We start from the raw sequence: 24,615 nt of genomic DNA on the forward strand, positions 1-24,615 counted from the left end.
GCTGCTTAATTTTACCTCCATCATTATCGGTTGGCACTTTGTTAGGAACACATGTACGCTATACACTTCCTCCTCGGAGCTCTTAAATGCCTCAGGCTGCATCGTCAGATCCACGCTGAATTGATCATCAACCATGTGGTGTGTCGCAGCTCACTTGCTCTGCTGAAGATGCCCCCTCTTCGCACACCCTCTGCATACACGGTGCCTGAAGTGGCACTGATGGGGTCGGTAATTGCCCCCGCAACATCAACATGTTGCGCTCGGATTTGCGCCCGATGACGGGCTTTGAGCAGCTCCTGTTCTCGCATACGCAGTCGAGTAGGCCCTCGATGGCGAACTTTGAGCGGCTCCCGTTCTCGCATACGCAGTCGAGTAGGCCCTCAATGGCGAACTTTGAGCGGCTCCCGGTCTTGCAGACGCAGTGGAGTAGGCCCTGCCATGTGCAGCTCTGCCGGCCGTCGATACAGTTTTGGACACAGTACTTGCCATGGAGTTCCTGTTTTGTCACGATATCTGCTTTGTGCTTTTCTGCGTGGACACGCAAGCCTGGGCGATGGTGATGACCTTGCTGAGGTCCGGCATCTCCACATCCAGCAGCTTACTTAAGATCGCCTCATGGTTGACCCCAATCACGAAAATGTCATGCAGCATGTTTTCCAATGCAGGCCCAAATTTGCAAGGCCCTGCAAGACGTCTTAGGTCGGCAACAAATGCCACTACATCCTGGCCTTCTGGACGAATGTGTGCATAGATGCGATATCTGGATATGAGGATTCCTTCCGTGGGTTAAAGGTGTTCCCGAACTAGAGCACACAGTTCTTTCTAATCCTTTTCTGTAGGAAGAGTGGGTGAGAGCAGATTCTTGAGTGCATAGATTGTGGGGCCACAGATGGTGAGAAGAACTGCCCTGCTCTTCTCTGCATCCTTGTCTTTGTTTAGGTCGTTTGCCACAAAATACTGGTCAAGATGATCTGTCAAATCTCCCCAATGCTCTCCCTCATTGAATCTCGACAATTCCAACAGTACTCGATCGTACTGTGCTCGCCATATTTTTGCATGGGTTTGTATTTGCCTTGTTGCCAGTTGTAGTGTATGAAATGTTACAATGAACTCCGTACTGTGAGCCAGTGACTAGGTGTAACTGTTGTGTATGGAAAAAGAGTCAGACTGAACACTGTGAGCTCAAAGTAAAGTGTGGCCGTAGTCTTTGATTGCAGGTCTCCAGAGTGGCTCTCCAACCCGTGAGGCCTCCTTAAATACCTGTGCTCCCAAGGGATTATGGGGTCCCTTAGAACTCCAGGGGATGAGCCCTCTGGTGGCTGTACAGAGTAAATACAAGTCCACATATATAACAACACCCCCCCCCCCCCCACAGTCAATAGTGTAACTATTTACAATGTGAGTCGATCTGGGGCCCTTCTTGCCTGGTTGATCATCTCGGTGTGAAAGCTGGTGTCATTGAATCATTTGTCGGGCCCTCGCTGGGCTGCTGTGCAACTGGCCTTGCTGGGCTGCCTGGTATGTTGGGCCCTGCTGGGCTGCTGTGGATGATGGGTTCTGCTTCGTGGTCAACCGTGGTGCCGGTTGCCACTGATGTGCATGTTGGGGGATCAAAAAAGGTAGGGTCCAAGGTGGGTTGCTCAGGGTAGTCCGTGAATCTGAGTTTGATTTGGTCCAAGTGTTTCCGGTGAATGAGTCCATTTGAAAGTTTGACCCGAAACACCCTGCTCCGTTCTTTGGCCACGACAGTGCCGGGAAGCCACTTGGGACCTTGTCCATAATTTAATACAAATACAGGATCATTGATTTCAATCTCGCGTGACACATTTGCGCTATCATGGTATGCACTTTGTTGAAGCCACCTGCTCTCTACCTGTTCATGTAGATCAGGGTGAATTAACGAAAGCCTTGTCTTAAGTGCTCTTTTCATGAGCAGTTCAGCAGGTGGGATCCCAGTGAAGTGAGTGGGGTCTTGTGCGGTAGGTAAGCAGGACTCGGGATAGGCGAGTCTGCAGTGAGCCTTCAATTACCCTCTTCAAGCCTTGCTTGATGGTTTGCACTGCTCTCTCTGCCTAACCATTGGACGCTGGTTTAAACGGGGCAGATGTGATATGTTTGATCCCGTTACGGGTCATGAATTCTTTGAACTCAGCACTGGTAAAACATGGCCCGTTGTCGTTCACCAGGACATCGGGTAAGCCATGTGTGGCAAACATGGCCCGCAGGCTTTCAGTAGTGACAGCGGACGTGCTAGCCGACATTATCTCACATTCAATCCACTTGGAGTACGCATCTACAACCACAAGGAACATTTTACCCAAGAACGGGCCTGCATAGTCGACGTGTACCCTAGACCACAGTTTGGAGAGCCAAGACCATAAACTTAGCGGCGCCTCCCTGGGTACATTGCTTAACTGCGAGCATGTATTACATCTGTGATCGCAGGACTCTAATAAGTCCACATCGATACCGGGCCACGTGGGATCTGGCTATCGCTTACATCATTACGATGCCTAGGTGGGTACTGTGGAGGTCATTGATGAAGGTGTCTCTGCTCTTCTTGGGGACCACTACTTGATTGCCCCACAGAAGGCAGTCTGCCTGTAGAGACATTTCATCTTTGCGCCGCTAGAACGGCTTTATCTCTTCCTGCATTTCCACTGGGACATTGGACCAGCTCCCGTGAAGCACACAGCTTTTGACTAGAGATAATAAGGGGTCCTGGCTTGTCCAGGTTTTGATGTGATGGGTGATTGCTCACTCTCAAATGCTACCATAACCATGGCTAGATCTGTGGGCTGCCATCGTGGGCAATGGCAGCCTACTGAGCGCATCGGCGCATTTTTCTGTGCCTGGCCTGTGGCGGATGGCGCAGTTGTATGCGGACAACGTGTGCGCCTATCTCTGGATGCGGGCCGATGCCTTGGTATTTATTCCTTTACTCTCAGAGAACAGGGATATAAGTGGCTTATGGTCAGTTTCCAATTCGAATTTTAGCCCAAACAGGTATTGATGCATTTACTTTACCCCGTAGACACACGCTAACGCTTCTTTCTCAATCATGCTGTCGGCTCTCTCAGCCTTAGACAGACTTCTGGATGCATAAGCAACTGGTTGCAGTTTCCCAAAATCATTAGCTTGTTGCAATACACACCCGACGCCATATGAAGATGCATCACATGCTAGTACCAAACGCTTACATGGATCATACAACGCAAGCAATTTGTTTGAGCATAACAATTTTCTCGCTTTTACAAAAGCATTTTCTAGGCTTTTTCCCCAAACCCATTTATCTCCTTTTCGAAGTAAGATATGCAGTGCTTCTGAGACTCGGTAAGAAGTTACCAAAGTATTTCAGGAGTCCCAGAAACGACCACAGCTCTGTCACGTTCTGTGGCCTCAGTGCCTTCTCGATTGCCTCCGTCTTCGCGTTGGTGGGCCTGATGCTGTCCACCGCAATCCTCCTTCCCAGGAACTCTACTTCAGGTGCCAGGAAAACGCACTTCGAGCGCTTTAACCTGAGCCCCACGTGGTTGAGTCGACTAACAACCTCCTCCAGGTTCTGCAGATGCTCGACTGTGTTCCGACCTGTGACCAAGATGTCGTCCTGGAAGACCGCGGGGTGCGGAACCAACTTCAGTAAGCTTTCCATGTTGCTCTGGAATATCGCCACCGCCGATCGGATTCCAAACGGGCATCTGTTATAAACAAAAAGACCTTTTTGCGTGTTGATGCAGGTGAGGGCCTTCAATGATTCCTCCAGTTCCTGCGTCATGTCGGCTGAAGTCAGATCCAGCTTCGTGAACGTCTTTCCTCCCACCAGTGTTGCAATTTGGTAGTGGGTATTGGTCCTGCAGGGAGAAACGATTGATAGTTACTTTGTAATCGCCACAGATTCTGATGGTACCGTCGCCCTTAAGTACTGGGACGATAGAACTGGCCCACTCGTTGAACTCGATCGGGGAAATGATGCCCTCTCTTTGTAGCCGGTCTAGCTCGATCTCTACCCTTTCATCATGTACGGTACTGCTCTTGCAATGTGATGGATGTGTCGCGCCCGCGGAATTAGGTGGATCTGCACTTTTGCTCCTTGGAATTTCCCGATGCCTCGTTCGAACAGTGAAGGAAATTTGTTTAAGACCTGGGCACACAAAGTGTCGTCAGCGGGCGATAGCGTCGGACGTTGTCCCAGTTCCAGCGTATCTTTCCCAGCCAGCTCCTGCAGAGTGGTACCTTGTGCACCGTTCCTTCGTAGGAGACCTTTACAGTAGCACTGCCGACTACAGGAATCAGTTCTTTCGTGTCAGTTCTTAGTTTCGTGCGAACTGGAGTTAAGACTGGCCTTGAGGCCTTGTTGCACCACAACCTTTCGAAAGTCTTTTTGCCCATGGTGGACTGGCACGCGCCTGTGTCCAGCTCCGTTGACACTGGGAGTCCATTTAGTTCAACATTCAACATTATCGAGGGACAATTCGTGGTGAATGTGTGCACCCCATGTACCTCTGCCTCCTCGATCTGAGGCTCTGGTTTGTCGTGATCCTCCATGGATCTGTCCTCCTCTGCAACATGGTAGTTTGCAGGTTTAACAGGCTTTGCAGTTGCCTGCACATTCGTTGGAGGTGTCCCATTGTTCCACAGCCCTTGCAAACGTACTCTTTGAATTGGCATGAATGGAAACGGTGATCACCCCCGCAGCGCCAACAAGGTGTTAATGGCCTTGCATTCATCACCCTTGATGGTGGACTCTGAGACATCTGCGGACATGTAGCTGCAGGTACGTGTGACCTGCCCTGTACGTTACGATTTGAAAACAACATTACTTTGTTCACAGTACTTGTGTGCTGAGAGATTTGCTTCGTATTGTCATTGGTGACAATGGACGCCTGGGTTATTGCTATGGCCTTACTCAAGGTTGTGGTCTCTACAGTCAAAAGTTTGCAAAGTATGGTTTCGTGGCCAATGCCAAGTACGAAAAAGTCTCTGAGCATGTGCTCCAAATGTCCTTCAAATTCGCAATGTCCTGCAAGGCATCTTAGCTCGGCGACATAACTCACCACTTCCTGGCCTTCAGACCTTTTGTAGGTGTAGAACCGGTACATCGCCATCGGAACGCTTTCCTTCGGTTTCAAATGCTCTCGAACCAGTGTGCAGAAATCGTCATACGATTTCTCCGTGGGTTTCGCGGAAGTGAGCAGATGAGGCCATATGTTGGTGCCCTACAGACGGTGAGGAAGGATCTTCCTTCATTTGGTAGCGCTCTCTTCCCCATCTAGCTCGTTGGCCATGAAGTATTGGTCGAATCGCTCCACAAAAGTTTCCCAATCATCTCCCTCCGAGAATTTCTCCGGGATGCCCACTGTTCTCTGCATCTTTGGGTTCGCTATCTGTATCTCATCGCCAGTTGTTGTGTATGGAGAAAGAGTCAGACTGAACACCGTGAGCTCAAAGTAAAGTGTGACCTTAGTCTTTTATTGCAGGTCTCCAGAGTGCCTCTCCAACCTGTGAAACCTCCTTAAATACCTGTGCTCCCAAGGGATTATGGGATCCCTTGGGACTCCAGGGGATGAGCCCTCTGGTGACTGTACAGAGTAAATACAAGTATACATATATAACAGTAAGGTTAGTCTTTAATGGCTTCCAGAAGTGAAGATACAAAGGTGAAGTTCAGGTTATATACCGGGCCCAGCACGCGTGTGTGTACCTATGATCTTAGGACCTCCAACAGTCGTGCCCCCTGTTGGTGGGCAGACCTTGTGTACATATATTACAGGAATAGTCACATCTAGAGATAACAAAGACATGGATGAGAGTTTCAGCACCAGATGAGCTGAGGCAAAATATTATTACCCCTCAATAAAGATTCCAGTGGCTAAATGGGCATTATTGTATTTGCATTCACTTGGTGTTCATGGCTTTCACAAGGTTGTCATGAACCAGGGCTGAAAAGATCTACGCGCAGCCATTTTTCCAACGTTGCTTCTCTTTCAATTAACCTAGAAACAGAGACATGAGCCTGCATTAAGTTGTTGTGTTAGTCACTGACTACCTGTACTTTTAGATAGTGGAACGCTTGCTATTCTGGAACACCATGTTAATCTTTGTAGTGGTTCAGTTGGCTACATTGGTGCCATCCATAACACTCTTGAATTTGAGTAATCCTGCCATATGGAAGAATTGAGATGACCTCTCATTCTTCTGCCATTTTTGCATTGGGAAACTGATAAATGTATTTGTGCCAGTGAACCTGCTTGTTGTATCTGTGTACAGCAGGTTCAGTGAGATTATATATTTTTCCAGAATAGCTTGAAAGAAAGTTCAAAGTTCAGGACTATCGTCACCTTCTGTCACTGGTATTGTTCCCCAGGAGTCAATGTTGTGTGCACATCAAATTCCAATGGATGACACAACTCAGTCTCACTTCCACCCCGATGAAGCCTGTTGCCTTAGATATTCCCAGGCATGTGTCCCTGGGTAAGGACACTCTAGCTCTGTTGCATGCAAACCTGCCTTGCAGTCCTTTTTCACCTTTCTCCTTCTTCAAAAATTCAGAGAGAAGTACTAAATATAAAGCAATTTTCTAAATTTAGCTTACAACAGTTAAGGAAAACATCCTTTCCAGCTTAAGTAACCACTTTCTGAAGTAATTGGCCTTTAACATCCTTTTTATATGGGTGGGCTGATTGCACAATGCATTCTTGACATGACAAAATGGAAAATTACACAATGAAGCATTACTATACCATTTGCAAGGAACTAAATATTCAAATTAAATCTTGTTTATTTTATGTGTGTCCTTTAGATTGGCCTAACTGGCTCACTGGCAAATGGCATACTGGGCAGATCTGGCAAAATGGATCCCTGCGCCATTTCTCAGCCTTGTACCCCTGAATCGTGACAGTACGAATAACCCAGTTGGCCAGAAAATGTACCCTAATATCTCAGAAAATGTTCCTGTTTCTGTCCTGTTATCACTCAATATTTGTTGTAGTTATAAAACCATCTTGAGACAGTGTAGATCTTAAATCAGTTTAGATTGTCGAAATTAACTTTATCAGCAGAAGACAATGTTTGCAGAAATTTCAGAAAAAAGAAACAAACTGAAGCAGAAAGGATTTTTATAGTCTGGAAATAACAGTGAGCAATACTCAGCCTGCTTATTTCTTGTCTCAGCTTTTTAAAAATGTTAACCCATTTATTTTAAATTAGAGTGCACAGTTGCGAATTTAGGAAACCAGAAGATGGGGCTGTGTTGCTAACGTTATCCCGGCGCAAACTTTTGCGCTCCGCTGCGAATTGCGCCTGGAAATCTTTAAAAAACCAAAAATCCTGCCCCATATGTTTTATATGCTGATGGAAGTTAATTCATTAGTAAAGTTATAAACATGGAACAGTATTTTAATGTAATATTATAATTTTGTTATGATTCATTTTGTTTTTAACAGAAGGTTATGCTGATTCAAATGGTGAAGAATCAGATTCGGATCTGTCAGATGTAGCAGAGTTGGACTCTGACATTGAACAAGAAGTCCAGATCAATTATGATCGTCAGGTTAGTAAATTCAGTGGTAGTATTGACATATATTAGTATTGCCATTTTGTAATTAGTGATAGTTACACAACTTTTAATATTTTCAAAATTATTGTAGACAAATATTTCAATCATTTTCATTTATGGGTCTAAAATCCTTTGTGACAGGAGTCTATGAAGAAATTGAACATATTACCTTAAAGGAAAAACCTTGATTTTACACTTTACAATTCTATGAGATTCACATGTAACAAAGCAGAAGTTCTCCTTCTGGCCCAGTGCCGCTTTGAGCTCCCAATTCCGACTGTCAGCCGGTACAATGGGGAGCCAGCCATTTTCCCACTGACTCAGAATCAGCGAGTTTTCTAGGGTGCTCATTCGGCACCTGCAACACACCAGTAAAATGTAAATGATCCCTGAGCTTGGTTCTCACACTGGTAAGAATGGGCTGGCAGTCGGCACGCTGTGGTCACTGCCTGCCCGTTTACTGTCTGTACTTAAAATCAGCGCTTTTATGGTTTGAGCTCATGCCTTCCCCAAATGCATAACCTTGCACATCTCCTAATTGAATTCTATTTGTCAGTTTTCTGCCCAGCTGACCGATCCATTGATATCTTCCTGCAATCTACAGCTTTCTTCCTCACTATCGGCCACACGGCCAATTTTTGTTTCATCTGCGAACTTCTTAATCTTGTCCCCTACATTGAAGTCTAAATCATTGATATATAACCACAAAAAGCAAGGGACCTAGTACTGAGCCCTGTAGAATCCCACTGGAAAACAGCCTTCTAGTTACAAAAACACCCGTTGACCATTACCCTTTGCTGCCTGCCACAGGGCGAATTTTGGATTCAACTTGCCACTTTCCCTTGGATCCCATGGGCTTTTACTTTTCTGACCAGTCTACCATGTGGGACCTTGTCAAAAGCCTTGCTAAAATCCATGTAGACTACATCAAATGTGCTACCCTCAATGACCCTCCTTGTTATCTCCTCAAAAACTTCACTCAAGTTAGTCAGACACGACCTTCCCTTAACAAATCCATGCTGACTGTTCTTGATTAATCCATGCCTTTCTAAATGACGATTAACACTGTCCCTCAGAATTTTTTTCAATAATTTGCCCACCACCAAGGTTAGGCTGACTGGCCTGCAATTACTCGGTCTATCCCTTTCCCCCTTTTTAAACAACGGCACAACATTAGCAGTTCTCCAGTCCTCTGGTACCACACCTGTAGCCAGAGAGGATTGGAAAATGACGGGCAGAACCTCCACTATTTTATCCCTAGTTTCTCATAATAGCCTGGGACACATTGCATCCGTGCCGGCCGATTTATCTACTTTCAAAGGTGTTAAACCCCTTCATATTTCCTAGATTCTGGAAAGGTTCCAGCAGATTAGAAGGTAGCAAATAAAACCCCGCTATTCAAGAAATGAGGAAGAGAGAAAGCAGGGAACTAAAATTAGTTAGCCTGATATCAGTTGTTGGGAAAATGCTGGAATCCATTATTAAGGAAGTGGTAACAAGGCACTTAAAAAAAAAATTATATGATTAGGCAGAGTCAACATGGTTTTATGAAAGGAAAAATCATGTTTAACAAATATATTAGCATTTTTTGAGGATGTAACTAGCAGGGCAGATAAAGGGGAACCAGTAGTTGTAGTATATTTGGATTTCCAAAAGGCATTCGATAAAGTGCCATATAAAAGCTTGCTAAGTAAGATTATGACTCATAGGGTTGGGGATAATATATTAACATGGATAGAGGATTGGTTAACAGACAGAAAATAGAGAGTAGGGTTAAATGGAAGGCTGTAACTAGTGGGGTGCCGCAACAATCAGTGCTTGGGCCTCAGCTATTTACAATCTATATTAATGACTTGGAAGAAGGGACTGAGTGCAATGTATCCAAGTTTGCCGACAATACAAAGCTAGGTGGGAAAGTAAGCTGTGACGAGGACACAAAGAGCCTGCAAAAGGATATAGACAGGTTAACTGAGTGGCCAATAAAGTGGCAGATGAAGTATAATGTGAGGAGATGTGAGGTCATTTGCTTTGGTAGGAAGAATAGAAAAAAATATTTTTTTTAAATGGTGAGAAATTATTAAATGTTGGTGTTCAGAAAGATTTAGGTGTCTTCGTACAGGAAGCACAGAAAGTTAACTTGCAAGCAATTAGGAAGGCAAATGTCATGTTGGCCTTTATTGCAAGGAAGTTGGAGTACAGAAGTAAGGAAGTCTTACTACAATTGTACAGGGTTTTGGTGAGAGCATACCTGGAATACTGTGTACAGTACTTGCCTTCGAGGCAGTGCAACCAAGGTTCACTAGATTGGATGAGAGGATTGTCCTGTGAGGAGAGATTGAGTAGAATGAGCCTATACTCTCTGGAGTTTCGAAGATGAGAGGTGATCTCATTGAAACATATAAAAGCGGCCTATAAAAGGCCCAGCGGGAGCTCGAGAGTCAGCGGCAGTTGGCGAGAGGCGGGAGCAGTATCAGAGCGGCCTATAAAAGGTGTACTTGTGCAGCTACAGCGGGAAAGAAAGCAAAAAAGAAGTAGAAAGGAATCAAAAGGTGACGTCACAGCCAATGGGGTAAGTGATTGGCTGGTGATTGGTGAGTAGCTTTTCTTTTTATTTTTATATCAGTAAGTAAACTGTAGCATTGTTATTACCAATTTAAGGGTATCTAAGGGTTAAGGCATGGCAGGAGAGATTGGTCACGTGATATGCTCCTCCTGTGCCATGTGGGAACTCAGGGACGCTTCCGGTGTCCCTTACGACTACATGTGTAAGAAGTGTATCCGCCTCCATCTCCTGATGGACCGTGTTGCGGAATTGGAGCTGAGGGTGGATTCACTCTGGAGCATCCACGATGCTGAGAATGACATAAGTGGCACGTGTAGTGAGTTGGTCTTACCGCATGAGAAGGATCCACAGCCAGCTAGGGAATGGAAGACTAGCAGGAAGAGTAGTACAAAGAAGGTAGTGCAGGGGTCCCATCTGGTCATCCCCCTGCAAAACAGATACACTGTTTTGAGTGCTGTTGAGGGAGATGACTCATTAGGGGAGAGCAACAGCAGCCAAGTTCATGGCACTGTGGCTGGCTCTGTTGTACAGGAGGGCATAAAAAAGAGTGGGAGAGCGATAGTGATAGGGGATTCAATCATAAGGGGAATCGATAGGCGTTTCTGCAGCCGCAATCGAGAGTTCAGGATGGTATGTTGCCTCCCTGTTGAAAGGGTCAAGGATGTCTCCGAGCGAGTGCAGGACATTCTGAAAAGGGAGGGAGAACAGCCAGTTGTCGTGGTGCACATTGGTACCAACGACATAGGTAAAAAAAGGGATAAGGTCCTATGAGACGAATTTAAGGAGCTAGGAGTTAAATTAAAAAGTAGGACCTCAAAAGTAGTAATCTCGGGATTGCTACCAGTGCCACGTGCTAGTCAGAGTAGGAATCGCAGGATAGCACAGATGAATACGTGGCTTGAGCAGTGGTGCAGCAGGGAGGGATTCAAATTCGTGGGGCATTGGAACAGGTTCTGGGGGAGGTGGGACCAGTACAAACCGGACGGTCTGCACTTGGGCAGGAACGGAACCAATGTCTTAGGGGGAGTGTTTGCTAGTGCTGTTGGTGAGGAGTTAAACTAATATGGCAGGAGGATGGGAACCAATACAGGGAGACAGAGGGAAACAAAAAGGAGACAAAAACAAAAGACAGAAAAAAGAGATGAGTAAAAGTGGAGGGCAGAGAAACCAAAGGCAAGAAACAAAAAGGGCCACTGAATATAAAAGGGCTGCAGAAGGGGTAAAAACTAAAAATCATGGTTTAAAAACTAGGATGAAAACACTCTACCTAAATGCACGCAGCATTAGAAATAAAGTAAATGAGTTGACGGCACAAATCATTACAAATGGGTATGATTTGGTGGCCATTACAGAGACATGGTTGCAAGGTGGCCAGGATTGGGAATTAAACGTACAGGGGTATCTGACGATTCGGAAAGATAGGCAGGAAGGGAAGGGAGGTGGGGAGCTCTGTTAATAAGGGATGATATCAGGGCAGTTGTGAGGGATGATATTGGCTCCAATGAACAAAATGTTGAATCATTGTGGGTGGAGATTAGAGATAGTAAGGGGAAAAAGTCACTGGTCGGCGTAGTTTATAGGCCCCCAAATAATAACGTCATGGTGGGGCGGGCAATAATCAAGTTAATAATGGAGGCATGTGAAAAAGGAACGGCAGTAGTTATGGGGGATTTTAACTTACATATCGATTGGTCAAATCAAATCGCAGGGGGTAGCCTGGAGGAGGAATTCATAGAATGCATACGGGATTGTTTCTTAGAACAGTATGCAACAGAGCCTACAAGGGAGCAAGCCATTTTGGATCTGGTCCTGTGTAATGAGACAGGAAAAATAAACGATCTCCTTGTAAAAGATCCTCTCGGAATGAGTGATCACAATATGGTTGAATTTGTAATACAGATTGAGGATGAGGAAGTTGTGTCAGAAACGAGAGTACTACGCTTAAACAAAGGGGACTACAGTGGGATGAGTGCAGAGTTGGCTAAAGTAGACTGGAAACAAGGACTAAACGGTGGCACAATTGAGGAACAGTGGAGGACTTTTAAGGAGCTCTTTCATAATGCGCAACAAAAATATATTCCAGTGAAAAAGAAGGGCGGCAAGAGAAGAGATAACCAGCCGTGGATAACCAAGGAAATAAAGGAAAGTATCAAATCAAAGACCAATGCGTATAAGGTGGCCAAGGTTTGTGGGAAACTAGAGGATTGGGAAGATTTTAAGCAACAGCAAAGAATGACTAAAAAAGCAATAAAGAAAGGGAAGATAGATTACGAAGGTAAACTTGCGCAAAACATAAAAACAGATAGTAAAAGCTTTTACAGATATATAAAACGAAAAAGAGTGACTAAAGTAAATGTTGGTCCCTTAGAAGATGAAAAGGGGGATTTAATAATGGGAAATGTGGAAATGGCTGAGATCTTAAAACAATTATTTTGCTTCCGTCTTCACAGTGGAAGACACAAAAACCATGCCAAAAATTGCTGGTCATAGGAATGTGGGAAGGGAGGACCTTGAGATGATCACTATCACTAGGGAGGTAGTGCTGGACAGACTAATGGGATTGAAGGTAGACGTCCCCTGGTCCTGATGAAATGCATCCCAGGGTATTAAAAGAGATGGCGGAAGTTATAGCAGATGCATTTGTTATAATCTACCAAAATTCTCTGGACTCTGGGGAGGTACCAGCGGATTGGAGAGCAGCTAATGTAACGCCTCTGTTTAAAAAAGGGGGCAGGCAAAAGGCAGGTAACTATAGGCCGGTTCGTTTAACATCTGTAGTGGGGAAAATGCTTGAAACTATCATTAAGGAAGAAATAGCAGGACATCTGGATAGGAATAGTGCAATCAAGCAGACGCAGCATGGATTCATGAAGGGGAAATCATGTTTAACTAATTTACTGGAATTCTTTGAGGATATAACGAGCATGGTGGATAGAGGTGTACCGATGGATGTGGTGTATTTAGATTTCCAAAAGGCATTCGATAAGGTGCCACACAAAAGGTTACTGCAGAAGATAAAGGTACGCGGAGTCAGAGGAAATGTATTAGCATGGATCGAGAATTGGCTGGCGAACAGAAAGCAGAGAGTCGGGATAAATGGGTCCTTTTCCGGTTGGAAATCAGTGGTTAGTGGTGTGCCACAGGGATCAGTGCTGGGACCACAACTGTTTACAATATACATAGATGACCTAGAGGAGGGGACAGAGTGTAGTGCAACAAAATTTGCAGATGACACTAAGATTAGTGGGAAAGCGGGTTGTGTAGAGGACTCAGAGAGGCTGCAAGGAGATTTGGATAGGTTAAGCGAATGGGCTAGGGTTTGGCAGATGGAATACAATGTCGGAAAGTGTGAGGTCATCCACCTTGGGAAAAAAAAAACAGTAAAAGGGAATATTATTTGAATGGGGAAAAATTACAACATGCTGTGGTGCAGAGGGACCTGGGGGTCCTTGTGCATGAAACCCAAAAGGTTAGTTTGCAGGTGCAGCAGGTAATCAGGAAGGCAAATGGAATGTTGGCCTTCATTGCGAAAGGGATGGAGTACAAAAGCAGGGAGGTGTTGCTGCAATTGTATAAGGTATTGGTAAGGCCGCACCTGGAGTACTGCGTGCAGTTTTGGTCACCTTACTTAAGGAAGGATATACTAGCTTTGGAAGGGGTACAAAGACGATTCACTAGGCTGATTCGAGAAATGAGGGGGTTACCTTATGATGATAGATTGAGTAGACTGGGTCTTTACTCCTTGGAGTTCAGCAGGATGAGGGGTGATCTTATAGAAACTTTTAAAATCATGAAAGGGATAGACAAGATAGAGGCAGAGAGGTTGTTTCCATTGGTGGGGGAGACTAGAACTAGGGGGCACAGCCTCAAAATACGGAGGAGCCAATTTAAAACCGAGTTGAGAAAGAATTTCTTCTCCCAGAGGGTTGTGAATCTGTGGAATTCTCTGCCCAAGGAAGCAGTTGAGGCTGGCTCATTGAATGTTTTCAAGTCAAAGATAGATAGATTTTTAAGTAATAAGGGAATTAAGGGTTACGGGGAGAGGGCGGGTAAGTGGAGCTGAGTCCACGACCAGATCAGCCATGATCTTATTGAATGGCAGAGCAGGCTCGAGGGGCTAGATGGCCTACTCCTGTTCCTAATTCTTATGTTCTTATATAAGATACTGAGGGATTGACAAGGTAGATGCTGAGAGGTTGTGTTCCCTGGCTGGTGAATCTCGAACTAGGGGGCATAATCTCAGGATAAGGGGTCGGCCATTTAAGACTGAAATGAGGAGGAATTTCGTCACTCAGAGTTGTGAATCTTTGGAATTCTCTGCTCCAAAGGCCTGTGGAAGCTGAGTCGTTGAGTTTATTCAAGGTTGAGATAGTTAGATTTTTGGACTCTTGGGGAATCAAGGGATATGGGGATCGTGCAGAAAGTGTTGAAGTCAAAGATCAGCCATGATCTTATTGAATGGCTCGAAGGGCCGTATGGCCTACTCCTCCTAATTCTTATGTTCTTATGCCGCAGTCTTTCACTGTTAATAAGTGACTGCTCGAGAACACTGCACTGATCCTTTAGACGTGATCTTTGGCTTTCTGCTGATGTTATCGCTGGAAAGAGCGCATTGTACGGGAGCTTCTGCGCTCGGCTCATTTAAATCAGCAGACAGTACCAAAATACTCTTTTTGCAGCTGGCCATTAACCTTGGCCGGGGTGGGACCACACGTTTTCGGGGTTGATTGAATTTCTAGGCCCAAAAACCTAAATATTAGTTATCTAGATACTTAAAATAGAATCCTCGTGCTCTGTGGCTCCACTTCTTTTGAAATTGACGTGAGAAACTGCTTTCCTCTTCTCCACCAAATTCTTCCACTCTGTCTGTGAGCCACTCCGATTGCAATTCACCCAGCTCTGACTTCAAGCTCTGTGCTTTTGCAAACTAGTGCCTAGTACATACCTCAAATGTCAAACAAGTTACAACTGCTTCATCAGCTTCCAGCTCACTGCTTTTACCACCAAAACAAGCTACCACTTACAGCTAACTGCCATTGACCTTGCAGTTTCTTTTACCTTACAAGACGAAAGTAAATTCCAATCTAATGATTACTTACCTTATACCTATGAATTCCTATTACCACCAATCCCTTAGGAATTTTTACATAGCCCTCTTACAAAGGGGTCTGGGGAGTTGCTGTGATCCTTCGAGGGTGGGGTAGGGGAGGAGTACCCAAGTACCCCCCCTCGGTCCACAAGTCTTCAACTGGGCTATCCATCAGTTCCAGCAAGCGCATGAAGTTGTGAAATGGTAAGAGAGAACCTCCTCAAACCCCCAAAAAGTCCATCGGAGTTAGTGATGCAATCCCAGCATCAGGATCTTGGAATTTCGACTCCAAAAATGTTTAGTGCTTCAGACAACTTCCTTTTGTAAAAATTTGTTTTGTACAGTGGAAATGTAATATTTTGTTTTAACTTTTAGGTCTACAAAGAAGATCTACCTCAGCTCAAACAGCAAAGTAAAGAGAAAAAGCAAGCAGCAGCTTCTCTAAAAAGAGAGAATGCCCCTGAAGGGAGTCTGAAACTACAATTTGTCCACGGGTACTTTTATAAACTTTTTTTTTCTGCTGCTTTTATTTTGCGGCTGGACCACATGAGCATCACTCCAGTCACTCGGGGAAAATTACATTATTTTATAAATAGAATCCATGCCCCAAGGCTCACTGTAGCTTGACTTTCCACTAGGGCAGGGGTGGGCAATTATTTAGGCTGAAGGGCCACTGAACAAGTTTTGGTGTGTTGTTGAGGGCCGCACACATAAAATGAATTGTGTTAACAGCTACCATTAAAATTTGTTATAGCATTTATTGTATAAAGTACCTTTCATGTCCTTTGTACAATAAAAATAACACTTATTAACGTGCTAACAAATATGATACAGATTCACCCAAAATTTATCTGAGCCATTGATTTTATTATGCCATAATTAAAACTGTAAAACTAGTTACTCGACAACTGTTGTAAGACTTTGCAAAAAACAAAAATATAAACTTTCAGAAGATATTTTAACAATTATAGATAAGAAACAAATCATATACCAACAAACATCTACTATAAAATATTTGAATTTTATTTCAAAAAGTAATTTTTGACCTGAATTTTTTTGAGTAGTGTGTCTTGAAACGATTGAATAACAGCTCAAAATATAGTCTTACATTTGTATATTGAAAAATCGGTTAAAGAAAAACAAAGAAACTCATTGATGTAGTCATATCAAAATCACCGAGCCCCAGCGAGACTCAAATCGCTAAACACTCAGTCAGTTTATAAATTATTGTACAGACACAAAACGTATTGCAGTGCTACAAAAGACATGCCAGAGATCAGATTTCTCACCAACTTCTCCCAAGGGTATTAGGATCCTGTTCTGTTGCCCTCTGATACATTACCCAACTGGCTATTCTTCGCGAGGGTTGACAGGAATCATCATCATCATAGGCAGTCCTTCGAAATCGAGGAAGACTTGCTTCCATTCTTTGGGCCCAATTTTCCCCAACCCCTTTTTTCGGTGCACTTACCTTAAATGCGGTGACTTTGCGCGCTGGAAATGGCGCCGAAAAAAAGTGGCCCCATCCTGCCCGCTCTGCCGACTCTCTGGTGTCCCAGCGTGGCGTAGCTAGTGAAGTGGGGGGGGCGGAGCAATAGGCCAGCGCAGAAAGTACTGCCGGCAGCTGCGCGCATGCTCCTGCCCTCCCAGCATGTCCTGCGGGCTGTGAGCAGGACCCGATGCTCGCAGTCCCTATTCCCGGCCGAAGGGACGCCCCGATCTTCGCCGCACCCTATCCCTAGCCGAGTGGCCTCCTGCACGGGCGGGCGGGCCGGCCCGCTGACTTTCCGGGCCAAGGTAGGACTTCAGTTTTATTTTTCATTTACTGATGGTTGTGCTTGAGAGTTTTGATTGTGGGGGGGGCAGGAGGATAGTTTTGCGGGGGGGTGTGGGGCGGGGAGAAGAAAGAGTGTTTTGATGGGGGCGGGGGGAGGAACTTTTAAAAAAAACTTGATTCTGGCATAAAGGTAGGACTTCTATTTTTTATTTGTTATTGAATGTTTATTTTTGTGCTCTGTTTAGTGCTTTGTAAGTGTTGGTGCTTTAAATGTACTAGCCTGTGCCAAATTCTTAACTGCCCGCAATATTTTTCAGAGCTGGCCACATATGCTGACCTAAGTCAATTTGGAGTAAGTTTTAGCTGGCCAAAGTGGCATAAATGGCCAAAACTGGTGTAAATGTCTGGGAACGCTCCACTTTGGGGAAAAAAAAACTGAACTAAAAAAAAAATCGTACCTAACTGACTTACTCTGGAGCAATTTTTATGTGGAAAATGGCATTTTTTAAACTTACGCCAGAAAAATCAACTTACTCCAAAAAAATTGATGCAAATCATTGTCAAAATTGAGCCCTAAAAGTGTGTTCTCAGGTGGCTGTATTGTCCAATGCGGGAATTACAATCTCTGTCACAGGTGGGGCAGACAGTGGTTGAAGGAAAGGGTGGGTGGGGAGCCTGGTTTGCCGCATGCTCCTTCCGCTGTCCACGCTTGACTTCTGTAAGCTCTTGGCTATGAGACTCGAGGTGCTCAACGCCCTCCAGGATGCTCTTTCTCCACTTTGGGCAGTCTTGTGCCAGGGATTCCCAGGTGCACTTTATCAAGGAGGCTTTGAGGGAGTCGGTGAAATGTTTCCTCTGCCCACCTGGGGCTCGCTTGCAGTGTAGGAGTTCCGAGTAAAGCGCTTGCTTAGGGAGTCTCGTGTCGGGCATGCAGACGATGTGGCCCACCCAACAGAGCTGGTCGAGTGTGGTCAGTGCTTCTATCTGGGGATGTTGGCCTGGTCGAGAACACTGACGTTGGTGCGTCTATCCTACCAGTGGATTTGCTGGATCTTGTGGAGGCAGTGTTGGTGGTACTTCTCCAGTGCTTTGAGGTATATAGTCCACGTCTCTGAGCCATATAGGAGGGCGGGTATCACTACTGCCCTGTAGACCATAAGCTTGGTGCCAGATTTGAGGTCCTGGTCTTCAAACACTCTTTTCCTCAGGCGACCGAAGGCTGCGCTGACACACTTGAGGCGGTGTTGAACCTCATCATGGATGTCTGCCCTTTCTGATAGCATGCTCCCGAGGTATGGAAAATGGTCCACGTTGTCCAAGGCCACGCCGTCAATTTTGATGACTGGGGGGCAATGCTATATGGCAGGGTCAGGTTGGTAGAGGACCTTTGTCTTACGGATGTTTAGTGTGAGGCACATGCGTTCGTACGACTCGGTAAAGTTGTTGACGATGGCTTGGAGTTCGGCCTCTGAGTGTGTGCAGACGCAAGCATCGTCCGCATACTGTAGTTCGATGATAGAGGATGGCATGACCTTGGATCTAGCCTCGAGGTGGCGAAGGTTGAACAGGTTTCCATAGGTTCTATAGTTTAGTTCCACTCCAGCGGGGAGCTTGTTGAGAGTGAGATGGAGTATTGCAGCAAGGAAGATCAGTGGATTGGGTCTGCAGTGGATCCATTGGACAGGATCACGGCTTGCATGTCACCATGGAGCAGGCGGAGGATGGTGACAAACTTTTGGGGACAGCCGAAGTGGAGGAGGACGCTCCATAGCCCAATTGACTGTGTCAAAGGCCTTTGTGAGATCAAAGAAGGCCACGTACAAAGGTTGATGCTGTTCCCTGCATTTCTCTAGTTGTTGCGCAGTGAAGATCATGTCCGTTATACCCCTTAGTGGACAAAATCTGCATTGCAACTCTGGGAGGAGCTCTTCAGCAACAGGGAGAAAATGGTTGAGGAGGACTCTAGTGGCGACTTTTCCAGTGGCCGACAGTAGGGAGATTCCTCTGTAGTTGCCGCAGACAGACTTGTCCCCTTTTTTAAAGATGGTCACGATTACGGCATCTCTGAGATCTCCTGGCATGCTCTCCTCCTTCCAGATGAGAGAGATGAGGTCATGCATTCATGCCAATAGTGCTTCTCCGCCATACTTTAGTGCCTCAGTGGGGATTCCATCTGCTCCTGATGCCTTGTTGCTCTTGAGCTGACGGATGACCTTTTCTATCTTGCGCAGGGCTGGGGTTTTGCTGAGATGGTGGCAGGTAGCATGCTGCGGGATGGAGTCGAGGACACTCGTGTCGAAGGCAGAGTCTCTGTTAAGGAGATCTTCAAAGTGCTCCTTCCAGCGGGCCCTGATTGCCTCGGTGTCCTTAATGAGTGTTTCCCCGTTCTTGGCCAGCAGTGGGGTGGGGCCTTGGATGCTTAGGCCGCAGGTGGACTTAACTGCGGTGAAGAATCCTCGCACGTCATGGCTGTTGACCAACTGCTGAATCTCTTGTGCTTTCTCCACCCACCATCTATTCTTTAGGTCGCAGGCTTTTTGTTGGACTTCAGCCTTCAGCCATCTGTAGAGTTGCTTTGCTGCTCCCGAATTGGGTTTCTGCTTTAAGTTCAGAAATGCCCTGTGCTTGCGGTTTATTAGCTCCTGGATCTCCTGGTCATTCTCGTCAAACCAGTCCTGGTATTTCCTGGTTGAGTGACCGAGCATTTCTTCGCAGGCGCTGGTTATGGAGGTCTTGAGGGCAGACCAGGCGCTGTGGGCATTCTGTGACTCAGGGTCATCGAGGGTCGCCAAGTTGGCAGTGAGGCGCTGGCTGTATAGGGCTGTCTTAACTGGGTCTTTGAATGCTCCGGTGTTGATTTTTCTACGGCATTGCATCTATTGCCGTTGCCGCTTTGGGGCTATATTAATGTTGATGACGGAATGGATTAGGCGGTGGTCCGTCCAGCAGTCATCGGCTCCTGCCATGGCACGGATGATGTGCACGTCCTTGCGGTCCCTCACTTGGACGATGACGTAGTCGAGTAGGTGCCAGTGCTTGGAGCGATGGTGCTGCCAAGATGCCTTGTACTTGTCCCTCTGGCGGAACAAGGTGTTGGTGATGACAAGGTCGTGTTCTAGGCATTTTGTCAGCAGTAGGGTACCGCTGGAGTTGGTTTTCCCTAGCTCGTTCTTGATGGCGAAGCCAACTCCATGGAGGTGTCGTTCTTCCTCTGGTTTATCTATCCAGAAGAAGGTGTAACCTCCACCTCGACTAGCTCCGTTGGGCAAGCCACATTGTCCGCATACCCGACACGAGACTCCCAAAGCAGGCACTCTATTTGGAACCCCTACACGTCAGGCGAGCCCCAGGTGGGCAGAGGAAACATTTCAAGGAGACCCTAAAAGCCTCCTTGATAAAGTGCAACATTCCTACTGGCACCTGGGAATCCCTGGCACAAGACCGCCCCAAGTGGAGGAAGAGCATCTTGGAGGGCGCTGAGCACCTCGGGTCTCGTCACCGAGAGCATGTGGAGGACAAGCGCAGGCAGCGGAAGAAGCGTGTGGCAAACCAGACTCCCCACCCACCCTTTCCTTCAACGACTGTTTGTCCCACCTGTGACAGAGACTGTAATTCTCGTATTGGACTGTACAGTCTCCTGAGAATTCATTTTTGGAGCGGAAGCAAGTCTTCCTTGATTTCGAGGGACCGCCTATGCTGATGATGGTGAGTTCTGATACCGCCTGGAAAAAGTTTGCTCCTCAGTCAGCAAAATTGGGTAGGTGGACCCTGAGTGTGGGGCGGAGCACTAAGGGAGGCATTGCACACCTCTCTTAGGGCGCTAGGCCGACATAGTCTGCAAAAATCCCAAACTAAAGAGCTGGCCTCAGAGTGTTCTAAGGGAGTCCTAGGGAGAAGGACAAAACCTGAAAAAAACCCACCAAAAACATTCCCCAAAAATACCTCACACCACACCACCACTACATAAACGTAAAAAAATAAAAAACAATCACACTTACTTGAGGTCGACATTACTTACTTCACTGCAGCCGCTACAGCTCGAATTGCCCATTTTCACAGTCGTTCCCAGCTGGCGCTCTACGCAGCGCTAAGGGTCGGGCGGGAGGCAAAAATCGATCCGGTGTCGCAACCAGGGGCGTTGCACACTGGCTCGCCTCTTATGGGTGATAATGCTCCGTGCCTTGCCGAAACCGGCCTCGAAAACCCCGGCAGGGCATTTGAAGCTGGCCGCCCACCCAGAAGAGCTCATTGCCGCCCCTTTGGGGCAAAAACAGAAGCAGCCAGGGGCAAAAAGTCCAGCCCAGAATTTTTGTTCAATTCACTGATTATACTGATTGCCAGCTATGGGGGGTGGGGTTTGGGGGGGGTGCGGGGGTAGCTGAGGCACACAGCGCAGCCGGTGTTGGAGTAGTGAACGACTGACCGCAACTTCAGGATTCTCGCTATGTTTTTGAGGTAATTAACCTTAGACAGTCTTTCGTTGTGGCTCACATTTGATTAATGAAATAAATTATTGGCAATCGCCACTTAATGCTCATTGCAATCTCCAGGGACAATATGGGCAGGGGGGAGAAAAATTGGCCTGGTTTGCGCCTCTCATTAATGCATGTGGGCGGGGGGGGGGGGGGGGGGTGGAAAGGAAGAAAGGAGGGAGGGAGGGAAAGAGAGTGTAACAGGCGCTAAGGGGTTACCGACTGGGCATGGCGAACTTCCCTGGCAGTTTGGCACTAACATGTACTGCCTTGCTCTCTTGCGCCCCGCAGATTGGGACGTCATCTGGTGCGTAGCGCCCCGTTTGGCACGAATGTGATATTCGCTCCCGCCCCTGTAGCATTGCCGGGCCTTAACAACGGCAGCTGCAGGTGGCGTTATCACCTCGCCTGGCTGCTTGGAGAGCAATATTTAAAGGCAGTGGTGGTCAGGTCGGGCAAAATTTATTTCTCTCCCCCAGTCTGGTGCCTCCTCATTTGTTTTGACACCGCGATTCCTCAGCCCTGCACTTTTTTTTTTTAAAAAGAGTGCTTGGGGTTGTTATAAATGAAGAAGGTTAGATAGACATAGCAGGGCAGGTGGTGTGCCTTAACTGTGGGAGTTTGTGGAGAGCATTGCAATCCCAAGCAACCATATCTGCAGTAACTGTCTGTAGCTTGAGGAACTTCGGCTCAGAGTTGTTGAGCTGGAGTACGGGTGCAGACATTGCGGGGCATCAGGGAGGGGGAGAGTTACCTGGACACATTGTTCCAGGAGACAGTTACACCCCTTAGGTTAAGTAGTACTTTAGAGATCGTCAATGGTCAGGGACAGAAGGGTGTGACTGTAAGTGAGCCAGATATGGGGACCTAGGATGTAGTGATGGAGGAGCCTCAGCCCTTGATCTTGTCCAATAGGTATGAAGTACTTGCTGACTGTATGGATGAGGAAAAGGACTGCAGGGAGGTTATGCAAACTGACCACTGTGGTTCAGCAGGTCATTCAAGTGGGAGGCGTAAAAAAAAAAAAGAGTGTGGTAGTGGTAATCAACAGTATAGTCAGGGGGATAGATTCTGTTCTCTGCAGCCATAATGGGGAGTTCTGGCAGTTGTGTTGCCCACCCCGTGCCAGGGTTAAGGATATCTCCTCGCGACTAGAGAAGAACTTGGAGTGGGAGGGGGAGGATTCAGTTGTCGTGGTCCACATGGGAACCAATGACTTAGGTAGAACCAGAAATGAGGTCCTGCTGAGGAAGTTTGAGGAGCTAGGATCCAAATTAAAAAACAGAACCTCAAAGGTAATAATCTCTGGATTGTTACCTGAGCCATGTGCAAATTGGCATAGGGACAGACAGATTAGAGGTTTAAATGTGTGACTCAGAGTGGTGTGGGAGGAAGCGGTTTCAGTTCATGGAGCACTGGTGCTAGTACTGGGGAAAGAGGGAGCTGTTTTATTGGGACGGGCTCCACTTAAACCGTTTGGGACCAGTGTCCCGATGAACCAAATAACTAGGGCAGTAGACAGGGCTTTAAACTAATGAAGAGGGTTGGATATTTCAGGAAAGAGTAATTTTTAAAGCAGCAAGAGAAACGTCAAAGCTTTAGAGCAGAGTAGAGTTTTGGGTAAAAATAAGAGTGGATCAGGAAGGGACAGAGAAAGTAACAACGGTAATAAGGCATCAGTGACTAAGGTGACATCAGGGTCAAAGTTAAAGGCACTATATCTGACTGCTTAAAGCATTTGGAACAAAATAGATGAATTAATAGGTTTGATCTAATAGCCATTACGGAGACGTGGTTGCAAAGTGGCCAAGGTTGGGAACTAAATATTCCAGGATACTTAACTTTTAGAAGAGATAGGAATAAAGGATGGGATAAAGATAGTCAAGAGAAAGGATCTCAGCTATAAAATCAAGAAGTAAAATCAGTTTGGTTGGTGCTAAGAAATAACATGGGGCAGAAAACATTGGTGGGAGTTGTTTATAGGCACCAAACAATAGTTGTAATGTAGAGCAGAGTTTAAGTCAGGAAATTAGAAATGCATGTAATAAGGATAATACAGTAATCATGGACTTTAATCTACAAATTTGCAGTAGTAGTGTAGAGGATGAATTCATGGAATGTATACAAGATCGTTTTCTAGATCAGTATGTTGAGGAACCAACCAGGGAACAGGCTATTTTAGATGCAGTATTGTGCTATGTGAAAAGGTTAATAAATAAGCTTGTAGTAAAGGGACGTTTAGGGAAGAGTGATCATATATGATAGAATTTTATATTGAGTTTGAAAATGATTTAGTTGAATCCGAAACTAGGGTCTTAAATCTAAACAAAGCAAACTATGTTGGTATGAGGAGCGAGTTGGCTGAGGTAGGTTAGTAAACTACATTAAAAGGTATGATAGTTACAAGCAATGGATAGTATTTAAAGAATTAATGCATAATTTAGAAATAAATTATCTTTACATAATTTACAAATATACATTCCTTTAAGGCACAAAAACCCAACAGGAAAAGTGGTCCAACCGTGGCTAACAAGAGAAGTTAAAATAGTATTAGATCAAAGGAAGAGGCTTATAATGCCAAAAAGAATAGTAAGCCTGAGGATTTTAGAATTCAGCAAAGAAGGACCAAGAAATTGATAAAGAAAGGGAAAATAGAATGAGAGTAAACCAGTGGGAGACATAAAAACAGACTGTAAAAGCTTCTACGGGTAGATAAAAAGGAAAAGATTAGTGAAAGTAAATGTGAATCCCTTACAGGCTGAGATAGGAGAAATTATAATGGGGAATAAAGAAATGGCAGAGAAATTAAACAAATATTTTGTGTCTATCTTCATGGAAGAAGATGCAAAAAACTTACCGGAAATAGTGGAGAACCAAGGGTCTAGCGAGAATGAGGAACTGAAAGAAATTAGTATTAATAAAAAAATGGTACTGGAGAAATTAATGGGACTGAAAGCCAATAAATCTCCTGGATCTGATGGCTGAAATCCCAGAGTTTTGAAAGAGGTGGCTATAGAAATAGTGGATGAATTGGTTGTAACCTTCTAAAATTCCATAGATTCTAGAATGGTTCCTGCGGATTGGAAGGCAGCAAATGTAACTCCACTATTTAAGAAAGGAGGGAGAGAGAAAACAGGGAACTACAGACCAGTTAGTCTG

The 24,615-nt window shown here is 45.7% G+C and overlaps 1 protein-coding gene across 9 annotated transcripts in view; it reads left to right on the top strand.

Moving 5' to 3' along the window:
* Positions 1 to 24,615, top strand: part of LOC139273131 (echinoderm microtubule-associated protein-like 6) — an 816,712-nt gene that overhangs the window by 340,721 nt on the left and 451,376 nt on the right. For all 9 annotated transcript variants that reach the window (XM_070889552.1, XM_070889554.1, XM_070889555.1 and 6 more), the window contains 2 exons: positions 7,443 to 7,549; positions 15,583 to 15,701. In XM_070889552.1, the coding sequence (XP_070745653.1) occupies positions 7,443 to 7,549; positions 15,583 to 15,701 (226 nt within the window). The remainder of the gene's footprint in view (positions 1 to 7,442; positions 7,550 to 15,582; positions 15,702 to 24,615) is intronic.

The sequence above is a fragment of the Pristiophorus japonicus genome, chromosome 9 (assembly GCF_044704955.1).
Source record: "Pristiophorus japonicus isolate sPriJap1 chromosome 9, sPriJap1.hap1, whole genome shotgun sequence".
In the NCBI taxonomy this organism is placed as follows: domain Eukaryota; kingdom Metazoa; phylum Chordata; class Chondrichthyes; family Pristiophoridae; genus Pristiophorus; species Pristiophorus japonicus.